Source organism: Eptesicus fuscus, chromosome 11 (assembly GCF_027574615.1).
Source record: "Eptesicus fuscus isolate TK198812 chromosome 11, DD_ASM_mEF_20220401, whole genome shotgun sequence".
Taxonomy (NCBI): Eukaryota; Metazoa; Chordata; class Mammalia; order Chiroptera; family Vespertilionidae; genus Eptesicus; species Eptesicus fuscus.
This window is the reverse complement of record NC_072483.1, coordinates 87,800,792-87,814,419: the sequence shown is the minus strand read 5'-3', so window position 1 is coordinate 87,814,419 and position 13,628 is coordinate 87,800,792. Positions and strand designations below refer to the sequence as shown.

Genomic DNA, 13,628 nt, shown 5'->3' with positions numbered 1-13,628 from the left:
GGGTGCAAGGACAGTCCTGCTGCTGTAAAACACCGCTGTGACTTGAACGCTCTTTTACAGGTCGGAACGTGGCAATGTGACTTCAATGGTAATATTTCTGTTTTCCTTTTCTCCACTTCCCTGTGACGTGTCCCTGGCGAGGCCGAGGGCACCCACCGTGCCTTGGATGAAGTGGGATGCCTATGGCAGTAATGAAAATAGCAAAAAACAACTCTTTAGACTTTCAGACTCAATTTTTTGAGAATCAGATGGAAATTCTGAAGAAAGGAGAAAGCGGAGTTTGTGCCATGACAACAAAGGGAGGAAATGACTCCATCCTTTCTAATTGTCCAGAGGTGAGGGGGGGAGGGGGGACAGTACGAGGTGTGACCCTTCTGGGGAGACCATTTTCCCATGGCTCTTTCACTTTCCTATAAAAGCCTGTGACCATTTCATGCTGGGCTAGCTTCTCAAGGATATTTGTTGCAAACATCCCTGAAAGATAGAGATAGTGACTCCCTCTGGGGCACAGGGCAGATGTATTTTCCAACCTGTATAATAAAAATAATGCTTCTCTCTGGGGCAGTGGTTGAGCTGTTTTGCTGGCAGCCTCCTTATAAGAGCGGGGTTTCCTGGGTTTGGAGTCCCTCAGCGGTGCACAAACCCACTTGTGCGTACACCCGGCCCCAGCTCCACGGCCCCATGGTACTCGAGCGAGAAGGAGAACAAAGGGAATGTAAACCTCATGGGGCCTGCTCCCCCAGAAGTCTCAGGTGCTGCCAAGATCTGTGGGATAGCATGTAGCTTGCAAGTCAGGTGAAACCTCACACCCTCAGCCGTTTTTAACCTCCCTAGATCTGGGATAGGGGACAACAGGCCATGTCCTAGGGACGGGGAGTGGGGTGCTCATCAAAGAGGATCAGAGACTGTTGAGAGACGGTCGGGGACCCCTCGAGAGCCGCGATCACCTGCAGAACATGAATTTCCATTAGCGGAAACGCTACACGTCTGCTGTTTTCCTAACTGGTTCTCGGCCAAGAGCGAGATCACTCCCCCAGTGGGCTTTTATTTTATCTTATTTTTAACACATTTTTATTGATATCAGAGAGGAAGGGAGAGGGAGAGAGTGATGGAAGCATCAATGATGAGAGAGAATCACTAATCGGCTGCCTCCTGCACGCCCCCTATTGGGGATCAAGCCGGCAACCATGTGCCTTGATTGGGAATTGAACCGTGACCTCCTGGTTCATAGGTTGATGCTCAACCACTGAGCCACGCCGGCCGGGCCCCCAGTGGGCGTTAAGAAATGTGTAGGGAGGTGTTGGTTGTCCACATGATAGGGCAGCTGTGGGGATCCTACTAACCTAGTGTCTGGGACCAGGTGTGCTAAATGGTGAAGACCCGACCTTCCCCACCACCATCAGCATCACCATTAAGACACCCTAGTCCAGTGGTCGGCAAACCGCGGCTCGCGAGCCACATGCAGCTCTTTGGCTCCTTGAGTGCGGCTCTTCCACAAAATACCACGGCCTGGGCGAGTCTATTTTGAAGAAGTGGCGTTAGAATAAGTTTAAGTTTAAAAAATTTGCCTCTCAAAAGAAATTTCCATTGTTGTACTGTTGATATTTGGCTCTGCTGACTAATGAGTTTGCCGACCACGGCCCTAGTCCGTGTGGAGAGCAGGCCTTTCACCAACAGCCACCTGCCAGTTGTGAGGGATTTCCCAAAGGAGGCTGCCCCGGTGCTGAGACTTTGCAAGCTCACAGTGAAAAGTCCCATGTGGATGCTCTTGCTTTTCAAAGGCCTTACACTGAGGCGCATTCCCTTTGTGGAGGTCATGACACCCCAAGCAGGGGGGGCGAGGGGAGAGGGAAAACCAGCCACTCGTACTCGGGTGGAGCGGGATGGGGTGGGACGCTCCCTGCCACTCCACCACGGATCTGAACAGGCTAACATGTTATGCTCATCCATGATTCCTTATGTATTCTAAGTGGAAAAAATATTCTCGACATGGACTAGAATCAGCCTCCATGACTGTGTGGACAGTGGCAGAAGAGCACACATTTATTTCAGCTGAGCCCTGGCTACATGCTTGGCACCGTGCTAGATACTGGAGAAATACAACGAGGGAAACAGACACACACAGCTCATTACAGCAGAGCATGTTAACCCAGACACAGATCTGCTCTTGCGTAAATGCTACTCGGGGAATTCATTATCAATCACCCACAGAAAAGCCACCGAAGACCACCTTGGAATGTACAGGCTCACGTTAGTAGGGCACTGATGTCTGCTGCTAGTACCATGTCCCTCTTGCAGGAATCAGAGAAAATGAGGCAGCTCTCCATAGAGAGGCAGGAGAAGGAGTAACTCCAACTGAGGATCTGAGAATCAGAGTAGTCTGCCCCCGTGGGAGGGGAGGAGAGGTTTGCTTGTCCCTCACACCAGTTTCTACACACCCCCCACCCCTTTTTAAATTGGTTCACAAGACAGAACAGGTTTCAAGTGTGCAACTCAATAAAACATCATCTGTACACGGCATGGTGCGCCCGTCACTCCAAGCAGTCTCTCTCTCTCTCTCTACCCCACCCCGCTTTGCCCACGTCCACCTACCCCACTCCCTGTCCCTCGCGCCTTCTGCCCTCCCTTCTTGAGGGTGTGTGTGTGGGAGAGGCAGAGGGGGGCTAGGATACTTGATGTAGCACAGCGTCCACCGCTGAGCACAGTGGCAGAGAGCCTCTCCCAGGGACCCCGGCAATTCCAGAATCCCATGATCCTTTGCTTCCTATTTCCACTTAATTGTAGATATTCATCACTGATCTTCCTTGGTATGAAAGGAAGACTGGGAGTTCTTTCAACAGCATGTGCTGAGCGTGCGTGTGTGTCTTCCTCCCAGAAAAAGACCCATTTTAAACCCAAATCCCCAGGACATATAATGAACTCCAGTAAAATGAGCAACATCCCTTTCAAATGAAAGTCCTGATTGTTAAAAGCAATAGACACACATCAGACAAGCTGAAAGGAAACTTCATTTAGTCGTTTCTCTTGACTCTATGGTGTCTTGATAACTTGCCATTATATGCAGTGCTCTACATTGACATTTATGGTTATAAAGTGGGAAAACAGCAAAAAGTATGCACACAGGTCACACAGGCCCCAAAGGTCAAGCTGTTTATGTATAAATCTGGAAATATAGACTAAAACCATTACAAATTGACGAAAGTGTGTGGTGGGGGTGGTTAACAATGACCATGATTGACTTTTTCTGATGAGCGGCTTCATCTGTAGTTTAAAAATAGCCAGGTACCTGCAGAACAAGAAAATGCTCTAATGAGACAGAAAATGCAGTCGGTACCATTAGCACAAAGACTCAAAGATCAACATCTTCCAGCAAAAACGCTTCGTCCTCACTTTCTAATCAGCTGCCAGGAAAGGCGAGCTTATGATGAAGTCTTCTCTGAACCAGACACGTGGCTTCTTCCCCCATGAGTCGTAGGAGTCCCATTATGTTACCATAGCACCCAGTAGGTGATTTCTCCGGGCCCTGGCCCCAAACAGCACCTCACTCCACGCTCACATGAAAGAAAGTATGTGTTTGATATTTTCTTTGACACATTCTGTGAGTTAGAGGTTAGCACCTGCAATTTATAGGTGGAGACTGCACGACTTAAGCAAACTGCATGCAGTACTGCCTTCTACTGAAGGAGGCGCTGTGTATGAATAACTGTCCCGTTTTAGCTTCTGAGGTTTCCTTAAACCAGCGGTTGCCAACCTTTGGGACCTCATGGACCATCAGCGGTCCTGGGACCACCAGTTGTCGACGGCTGGCCTCGGGACCACGTGTGAGAAACAGCTAAGGGGATGTTTCCTTACCATCTTTCTGTTTATTCTATTTTACTTTCTCACGTGGGAGAGGTTTCGAGTGCATATACCACATGGTAAGTTGCATCTTCTTTTTAAAATCATATTTTTTAAAAATCATCACATTTACAAGAACCGATAATCAAAACCCTTTCACATACACAATAAAACGCAACAGCGGCATGCTTCCTCATAGTTTCACTCCTACCTGGCGGAAGAAGAGGAGGAGATTTTAATTACGATTCCGTTCCCTTTATTAGAGGGAACGGAATCGTAATTACTCAGCCGAACAACAAGCTAATAGACTAGAATCATAATGTAGCTTCCTGGAATGCACCACACCTATTTTTTTAAATGATAGGTACTTGTTTGTAGGATGATAGGAATGCTACGGTAATAAGAATAATAAAATTCAAATATTAAACATAAATATATTTCTCACTTTTTTCCTATGAGAAAAAAATCATCTTTAATATTTTACTTTATTTTCTCTAGGTGAGGATGTTCAAGATCAAATATATGCTTACTACTTTCTTCTAAGAAGAACTATTTTTAAACTTTACTTTCTATTTAATCCAACTGCACAATTTCACGTATTTCTTTATATATGGTTTTCCACACAACTCATCTATGTGACCTGGTCTGGAAAAAAAGGATATAGGCAAAGTGTGTGGTGTTCCACTAGATATAATCATCCTGTTAAGAGTGATAATCCTATCATTTTACTATATCTCTTCCCATAAAACTATGCTTAAAATGTCATAACTGTCATTCCTCCTTAAAACAGACATGAAATATCTGAACCAAATCCAAATATTACCAGTGATGAGTAGCTTCTAAACTAAGCACTTATTTCTATGGGGAAAGAAAATCATTTTTCAAATAACTACTTTCCAAGCGTCTTTATGAGCGAGCCGTCTGAGGGGAAGGGGCCTCTCACCTGCTCTCGGGAGAAGCCCTCAGCCGTCGAGGTTGCCGGGAAGGGGGTGTCTCTGCTCTTCGTACGCGGCAAAGGCAGAGGCCATGAGCTCCGACTGCACAGAGAGGGGACTGGGGTTCTCGTTGGTGGAGAAAGTATTTGGAAACCTTTCAAGGTCAAGACCTCTTCCCTGAAAATACGCCTGAAGGGTTCTGAAAAACTGCACAGAGAGAGAACATGTTCCGATGCCATCTATAAATTAAACACCCCAAAATACTCAACGACGAGTCTTTCCCCCTGAATTGATTGGGGAGCTCACCTAGGAGGCGGGAGGTGGAGACTCAGAAGTAGAAGTACAAGCTTTGGCCCCTTCTTCCCTCACCCGCCCCGGTTCCCCACCCTCATTCCCCACCCCGCCTCCTCTCTGGCATTTCAACCCCAAACAAGCTCACTGGCCATTCTTGGTGGAAATCCCAAGAGGAATAGCAATTCCTTAACAGCACCTGCCAGAGGGGCCTTGTAAACCATCTTTGAATAGCAAGGTCAGAGATGACATTGAACTCCACCGCGATCAGAGCTTGGTGCCGCCTCTCCGACTGAAAACAAGACCCCGTCACTGTCTTCTGAAATCACTTTTGTTCAGACACGGACTTTCAGCTTTCCTCCAGGAAGTGGGTCACTACAGGGAAGCTGTGCAAGGCGGCTGTGATGGTTGTAATCCCATATGGGTGTGTGTCACCTCGGTGTGCACAGGAAGGCACCCTGGGTGCTCACAGGAGCAGGTGTAGATAGGCTAGAGGAGCGACAGGAGGCCAGCTGCCAGGCCCGCAGGGCGCTGGCCTGGGCCCGGCTCCTCCCGCCCGGGCAGCCTCTGAGCGCTGGGTTCGGCAGAGTTCAGCGCACACTGGTCCCGGGCACAGCGATGGCACCCAGCCCAGCAGGCCCCGTGCGTGCTTACCAGGTCTCGGTTTCGGGGGTTGCTGAGTGGCTTCCATGTCTCTTTGTTTCTCAGGGTGGCCCCGTGCACAGGCCCGAGGAGCAGCAGGGCAGCAGACAGCAGCAGGAACGCTCTGGGCATGGTGGACTGCGGCTGAGTGAGAGGAAGGATGAGGGGAAATGCAATGGTCACAACTGAGGGAGGGCGGGAGGGAGGGAGGCAGAGAGGGAAGGAAGGAAGGCGAGACAGAACAAATGTGGAATAAAAACAGAGCCATTTTTTAAAATATTTTTTTTTATTTTTTTTTACAGAGAGGAAGGGAGAGGGAGAGAGAGTTAGAAACATCGATGAGAGAGAAACATCGATCAGCTGCCTCCTGCACACCCCCTACTGTGGATGTGCCCGCAACCAAGGCACATGCCCTTGACTGGAATTGAACCTGGGACCCTTGAGTCCGCAGACCGACGCTCCATCCACTGAGCCAAACCGGTCAGGGCAACAGAGCCATTTTTAAAGGGAGACAAGGAAAAATAAGTAGCATCCTGGTCCACCTGCATTTTATAGCCCTCTTTTTCTCCAGATTCATTTGCAAACAAGAATTCCAAGTCCAGTTGATTAGCTTAAGGGGGTCCACGGAAGTCAGAACATTACACCATGATAAGCAAAGTGATGATCAACACCACCTCCCACGTCTGAGCAGACGGTTTTATCTTTTTAAAAAATGCACCTTGTTATCTCAAAAAAAAAAAAAAAAGGGGGAAATTCTTAAACAACAAACAAGCACCCCAAACCCATCTTACAAAACCTGAAACTGAGCAAAGCACTTGACACACACGGCTGAGGCAGGCTCACCCCACACCAGGGCCGTAAAGCTGGTCTCCCACCCCGAGGTGGGCAGTGGGAACGAAGCCCCGAGAAGGGGCTAAGGAAGCTTACCGGGAGCCTGGCTCGCTGGCCCTGGTCGCTCGCGCCGCCTGCAGCCCGCAGGGGAAGCCTGGCTCCTTATAACCCGGGTTGGCTGCAGGTGGGGGTCACTGACGTGAGCAAGGGGAGTTCAAACACAATGATTCCATTTTCATCCACAGCACAAACACCCTCGAGAACCCATCTTCCAACTTCTTCAGGGATAAACAACTTGTCTTATAAATAGAACCACCACTGACCATTTTGCGTGGATGTTAGAACACAAGGCACTTCCCAACAGCCAAGTGGCCTCTGCCTTTCATACCTTTAAGAGGAGATGGGTTGTGCGCAGCAGCTGGGAAGATGATGATGACTAGCCCACCTAATCGGATGCTCTTTGGCAGATATCAGCTTTTGAAACGGAGAGCATTTTTTTTTTAAACAGAAAATTCTAGTGCAAGGGACAAAAATTGCTCTTTATGAACGACACCTCATATTCCTTCTGAGAATCTCAGGAATCTTTACAAGTTTTACACAGTGGCCTGGTTTCTCATAATACCCCCCTCAAAATAGACTACAAGATAGCACGTGTTGCATGGGGAAAAGAAAAATTACTGTACTTACAGCGCCATCTTGCTGAATAGATGTAATCATGGAGAAGGCGAGGGCTGAGACATTGGACACGATGGGCTGGGAAGCGGCCGGGTCCCCTTGAGGCAGGCCATCCCGGACAAGCTCTTTGCTGAGGAGGCTGGTGATCTGAGCTGAAAACCAGAGTTCCTGGCTATTTCTCATCTTGACCTTGGGCAAGTCTCTATGACCTTCACTTGTTTATTTCCTCCTTCAACCAATTTTTATCGCACCGCCCAAGGCTTTGAGGATAAAGCGATAAGAATGATAAACACAGGTGCTGCCCTCATGCAGCTAGCATGTTAGTGGGCGAGACAGACATGAACCAAATCACCCTTTAACAAAATACAGACGGCGATGATTTCTACGAAGAGGAACTGGGTGCTGTGCGAGGGCAGAACAGGGAGGTCTGGTTCAGTCTCAAGGGTCAGGGAAGGCCGCGGTGGAGTGACCTGACATCTGGCAGCAGGCGTTACCTAGGCAACCGAGGGCGGACCGAGGGAGGAGAGCGTCAAACAAGGTGAACAGCTGCGCTAGACCCCGAGGCTGAAAGGACATGGCCCGGGAAAGCTGCTGAACGGAAGTGCGGCCTGGCCAGGTGGCTCCATGGGTTGGAGTGTCCTCACCGAAAGGGTGGGTTCTATTCCCAGAAAGTGAGTGAGGAAGCGAGGAGCAGAGGGCGCCAGGTGAGGCCGGTGCAAGCCGGGGCTGAGGTGGGCAGGGTATGAGTTTTCTGCTGCAGGCAGTGGTAAGTCATGGAAAGGCTCGATGAGACTTGCCTTTTCCAAAGGTCATTCTGGTTGCAGTGGGGGAGAGAGTCGAGGCAGAGAAGAGGGAGGCGGGGGACCAGGCAGGATGAGGTGTTAAACTGGATGAGGAGGGTAGCACGGATGCAGAGACGTGGGTGGATCGGAGAGAGAGAAGAAGGTGTTGCTAACGTCCTGGGCACTGGAGGAGGCAGAACTAAGAGGAAGCGTTTCAAAACCATCTGTAGGTCTCAGGATCAGTGAACTCAGCACCACGCACTGAGACAGCAAACACGGGCCTGGATGGGTGAAGGTCACGAGTTCCCTCCGGACCCACGTGTTGTATTTGAGGAGCCACGTGGCCATGGAGATACAGAGTTGGATACACGGTCTGGAGCTCAGAGGGGAGGTCTGGGAAGGAAAGGTCAATATGGGAGCTATTGGCATATAAATGGGGAAGATTTCTTCAGTAAAAATTAGAAAATGAGAAAAGGTGGTGTAGGGCTTGAGCTTTGAGATGTTTTAACAGGTCACAGCCACAGGTAGGAAGCTCTATAAAGGAGGTAGAGGAAAACCAGGAGGTAGAGGAAAACCAGGAGACGGACAGCAAGAGAAGACAGTGTGTCGAGAAGGGGCAGATGGAGTAGAATGAGGACTCGGAGGGTCCCTGGAGCCTTCCACTGCTGTGGTGGGTGGAGGTGAAGGTCAGATTAGAAGGGAGTGGATGGACAAGAGAGAGAGACAGCGGGTACATCAAGCTCCTGAGCTCAGCCGTGAAGAGACGGTGGGGGAGAGACGGCAGTGCTGGAGGGGAAGTGGAGTCCAGGGAAGGGGCTGTTGTCATTGTTTTTAATGGGAGGGACTTGAGTTTAAATGTCAGTGGTTAAGTGAGTAAATGAATATCCTGGAATCTCATTTTATCCTCTATCCTGAAAACTCCCGGGCTTTGAAGATAAAACAACTAATAGTATTGAAGTATTAAGTTATTAATGAGATTATAGCCAAGTCACAACACTGAGAGTCCTCAGACAATGCTCCCTCCTTACATTCCCAGTGAAAGGAGAAGAGGAAGAATCCTTTCCAAGTAAAAAGCAGACCTCCTCGCCCTGGCTGGTGTTGCTCAGTGGTTACAGTGCCAGCCCGTGCACTGAAGGGTTGTGGGTTCAAGGACACCTACCTGGGTTGCCAAGTTCATTCCCCTGGCCAGGGCCAGGCACATGTGGGAGGCAACCAACTGATGTGTCTTTCTCACATCGATGTTTCTCTCTCCCTCCCTCCCTCCCTCCCTCCTTTCCATTCTCTAAAAATCAGTGGAAAAATATCCTTGGATTAAAAAAAAAAAAAAAAAAGACCTCCTCTTGTTCCTTCCTCCTCCTTCCTCCTTGGAATGGAAATACCAGGCAGCCACCACTGCTCTGAGAGATGCATTGTGGGTGGAGAACTAATGAGACGAGAACTTGGGCTCTTGATGACTTCATGGAGTCCTGTCCTGGACTATTTCACTGGGTAAGGAACTGTGGTCAGGTTTCCTACTTCATGCAAATAAACCCTAACTAAACAGCCTGAGTGGGGAGATCAGTGCCTCTGAAACTGGAGAGGAGGTGGGGAAAGTAGGTCAAACAGTCAAGAAGTTTTAACTCTCTATACCCTATAGAACACTCAGAGGCTTGGTGCACAAGATTCGTGCACTCGGGGAGAGGGGGTCCCCTCAGCCCGGCCTGTGCCCTCGCAGTCTGGGAGCCCTCAGGGGATGTCTGACTGACGGCCTAGGCCTGCTCCTAAGCTGTCCGTCGGACATCCTTAGCGCTGCCGCGGAGGTGGGAGAGGCTCTGCCACTGCCGCTGTGCTCACCAGCTGTGAGTCCAGCTTCTGGGCTTCTGGCTGAGCAGCACTCCCCCTGTGGGAGCACACTGACCACCAGGGGGCAGCTCCTGTGTTGAGTGTCTGCCCCCTGGTGGTCAGTGTGTGTCATAGCAACTGGTTGTTCTGCCGTTTGGTCAATTTACATATTACCATTTTATTATATAGGAGGATGGGGGAAGATTAAGTTTTGGAAATAAGAGTAATAATACTCAATTGCTGTTTAAGAAAGATTAATGGGAATACAATATGCAGGATAGCAGGGAAGGGCCGAGACAAGGAGGAGACCATCCCTTTTGAAGTTGCTGTAAAACTGGGAATACTAGTGATAATGAGGTAAACTAGAGGGGAGCCAGAATGCAGCAACAGGAGGGTGACCTTAAAGTGCGAGACTCTTTAGGTCTCAGGAACTAATTGGATGTAATGGGCAAGGGAGAAATGAACAAAATGAGTGGGTTTTCAACTCGTGTAATTGAGAGGATTTAATAGAAATTTGGGAACTAAAAAGACCTAGGCAGGGAGAGATTTTATAAAATTAAATCTCAACAGGGAGTTGGAACTAAGTTGGTCTAGTTTGGAGAAAACTGGAGGTTGGAGAGTTCAGAAGAAAGCACCCGTCATTTCTGCAGCACCTCCTCTGCGTCGCGTGCATTTGGTCCATTCTCTCCTTTCACCCTCACCCCAGATGTGTATGACACTGGTACCAGCCAGACTGGTGGGTGAGGACACAATCTCCATGAGGCTAAGAGTTTTGCCATCGACTCAGAGATACTCAGCTACGGAACCCAGGGAGCAGTTCCGATTTGGTGAATCACCATCAGGAACATAACACTGAAGTCGTTGAGCTGGAGACAATCTCCCAGGGAAAGGACAGAGGGGAAAAAGGGAGGCTGTGGGCAGGTCATCAGAAACATCCCTCCCGCCCACCCCAGCCCCAAGGTAAGAGGAGTATGGTCAGAAACAATTTTTGGCACCGAGAAGTGAACTAATGTCATTATATACGTATTACCGGCCATCAGTGGGAGAATTCTGCCTCTTGGACAATCTGGTTTTGAATTCTACCAGAGGCAAATTGCTTCATTTCTCTGAGACTCTCTCCTGCCGTGTATTGTGGAGATAATGACCTCCCTCGGGGGTTTGTACGGAGAGGAAATGAGGAGCTACATGTGGTGGCGTCTGGCACAGGCTCTGGAACAGCAGGTACTGAGTGTGCGCAAGACCGAGCACAGGTGACGGGCGTCTGCACAGACCCACACTGTGGTCTGCAGCGTGACTCACATCAATTGCTTATGCTTTCTAGTTGTCCTAGGACTGTTGCTCTTCCTTCAAAATTGAATGGAAAGCTGTATTTCTGACGAAGGATTCCAGGTAGTTGTGTTTCGGAACCCCCAAATCTTATTGCATTATAGTCTCACTGGAACACCAAGTTCTCTTAAAAAAAAAAAGTGTGTATTTAAAACTGTAAGACACGGCAGCAAGATGAAGATATGTACGTGTACCGTTCCTTAAAATACAGCGTGAGCCCTGGCATGCCCATGCAAATGCACGTGGGAAGCTACAAAGCAACCAATCTGGGAAGTACTGGAATCTACCTGGTTGCCACTGGTCACCCGAGATGTGGCATGTGTATCACATCCCAGGCTCAGGCATTCCCATCCCTGGGACGCCCGACCTGCTGTCAAGAAAGCGTGCGGGAGGGGTCCTCCCGAGACGGTATTCTGGAGAGGGAACTGGTAAGAAATCTCTGCGCCACGCGTCCTTGTTCACCGAATTTATTGTCAAACATTCAGAACACCAGATGAGGACAGATTGAAAAGAAGCACCAAAAATCACTACAAAGTAATACCTGAGTGGAGACAGACCAGAGACAAATATTCATCTATTCAACCCTCCACCATGATGGTTAAACACAGATTAAAAACATTCACAGCACTCTACAGAACACAGTACGTTGCATTTGATGAATGACAACCAGGTGATGTAATAATGTTAATTATGTACCGTCCCAGAAATACACAGAAAAGTACGCATATGTGTATTTATCACACCATACATCATACAAAGCACTGGGAAAGATCATGCATGTCTCGATGGGAAGACCCGCAGGTGACAGGGCAAATTCCTTTGTACTTAAGTATTGTTATGATGCACTGCATTTTCTGGATGAGAACAAAACGATCAATTTGCAAACAAATGATTACTGAGTCTCTCTTGGCATGGCACAGTTTGTCCTCTACAAACTCTTCGCTACAAAAAGTGACGCAGGCCGACAGCCATGAGCTTCGTTACATACCCTTTGCCCAAACTGCTTCAGTGCAACTGGACCGTGCTGTAAGGAAAGACATGTTTCCTTTCCACATGCTTTTAGAGAAACCCATGTTTATGTCTTTGGGGGGAGGGAGTGGACATAAAATGGGAAGAACGAAATGTGCTTTGAGTTTATGTTCAAAATTAAAATGGAAAAATATACAACACAATCAGAGAGATGTGGGCATCTTTGAGCAGAGACCCTGAATGTCCTATGAATTAAATAATTTGTCTCAATAACTTATATCCATTATCTTAAACAAGCAATGTAGAAATGCAAGTCTTTACATTAAAGAACAAACAAAACTGGAATCAGTTCTCTCAAATAATTAGGAAGGAAAGAAACAGGAAAGGGTAAAATAACATTTAAAAATATACTACATGGAACTGAGATTACTTTAATTACTGAAATATCATTATTGGGTAAAATTACTTTATTTTACACACAAATACAAACCTTAGTAATCCGAGGAAAAATAAGTACAGGTCTTAGGGAAGAATCTGTCTTCGACAGAGTATTTATTTAAAAAGACAAAAAATTACATTTAAGTTTTCCGTGTGTAATAAGCTCACAAGTACCACCACCTTCTCCTAAAAAACTATTTTCATAAACTTTCACCAAACGGTGATTTCTATGCCTATAAAGCAGGGGTCCTCAAACTGTTTAAACAGGGGGCCAGTTCACTGTCCCTCAGGCCGTTGGAGGGCCGGACTATAGTTTAAAAAAAACTACGAACAAATTCCTATGCACACTGCACATATCTTATTTTGAAGTAAAAAAACAAAACGGCAAAAACACCCGCATGTGGCCCGCGGGCCGTAGTTTGAGGACGCCTGCTTTAAAGTATAAGCTAATTTTAATCTGAAATGCGAACTCCAGGAATTAAGAGCGGCCTCTAGAGCAATAGTTCTGACATACAAAGGGAGACACTGGGCAGCTTTTACCTGGAACTTTTGGTTCACCAGCCTCAAAGGAAAGGAGCGGGCCGTGCGAGAAGATGATAAAACGCAGTCACAACACGGCGGGGCGGCCCTCCGCCGTGTGAAGGCACAGTCTGCTTTATCCCAAACGACTACAAGTTCAAGTCACAGTGACAATACGCATTCCATTTTGGTCTGGTTTCTCACGGGTACGTGGCTACATTTAGTTATTCCTAAATTTAAGCAACCATCTTACAATCTCTTTAAAATAATACAGTCAAGTCACTTTTATATTTAAAAACAAAAGTAAATACACAATACAATTTCCTAATGTATATACACTAAAGAGTGGAGTTCCCCCCTCCACCATGGAGGAAGAGAAGTCATTTCTACCAATATCCCAACAAATATACCTTTGATTATGTGGAAAGCATGGTTATGTTAAATACAGGCATCTCTACTTAGAATAAGATTATTCAACACAAGGGACAGCTCATTCCAAATAACAATGTTCACTTGATGTTTAGGGCCTGTACGTCATCTTTTTACTAATATCCGCACGAGG

General features: G+C 47.6%; 1 protein-coding gene across 1 annotated transcript; it reads right to left on the bottom strand.

The window, feature by feature from the left end:
* Positions 1–3,199: 3,199 nt before the first annotated feature.
* Positions 3,200–5,837, bottom strand: C11H2orf66 (chromosome 11 C2orf66 homolog). The gene is made up of 3 exons (XM_008146559.3): positions 5,718–5,837; positions 4,781–4,979; positions 3,200–3,286 (listed from the first exon to the last, which is right to left on the bottom strand). The coding sequence occupies exons 1-2, from the start codon at positions 5,835–5,837 to the stop codon at positions 4,800–4,802; spliced, it is 300 nt and encodes a 99-aa protein (XP_008144781.2). The 3' UTR covers positions 3,200–3,286; positions 4,781–4,799.
* Positions 5,838–13,628: the final 7,791 nt, after the last annotated feature.

What these genes read in the sequence shown, in the direction of transcription:
- C11H2orf66 (XM_008146559.3), bottom strand. Translation starts at nt 5,837, where the DNA reads ATGCCCAGAGCGTTCCTGCTGCTGTCTGCTGCCCTGCTGCTCCTCGGG. An exon ending in ACCCCCGAAACCGAGACCTG is followed by an intron (nt 4,980 to 5,717) that starts GTAAGCACGCAC and finishes CTCTCTGTGCAG; the next exon opens with TTTTTCAGAACCCTTCAGGC.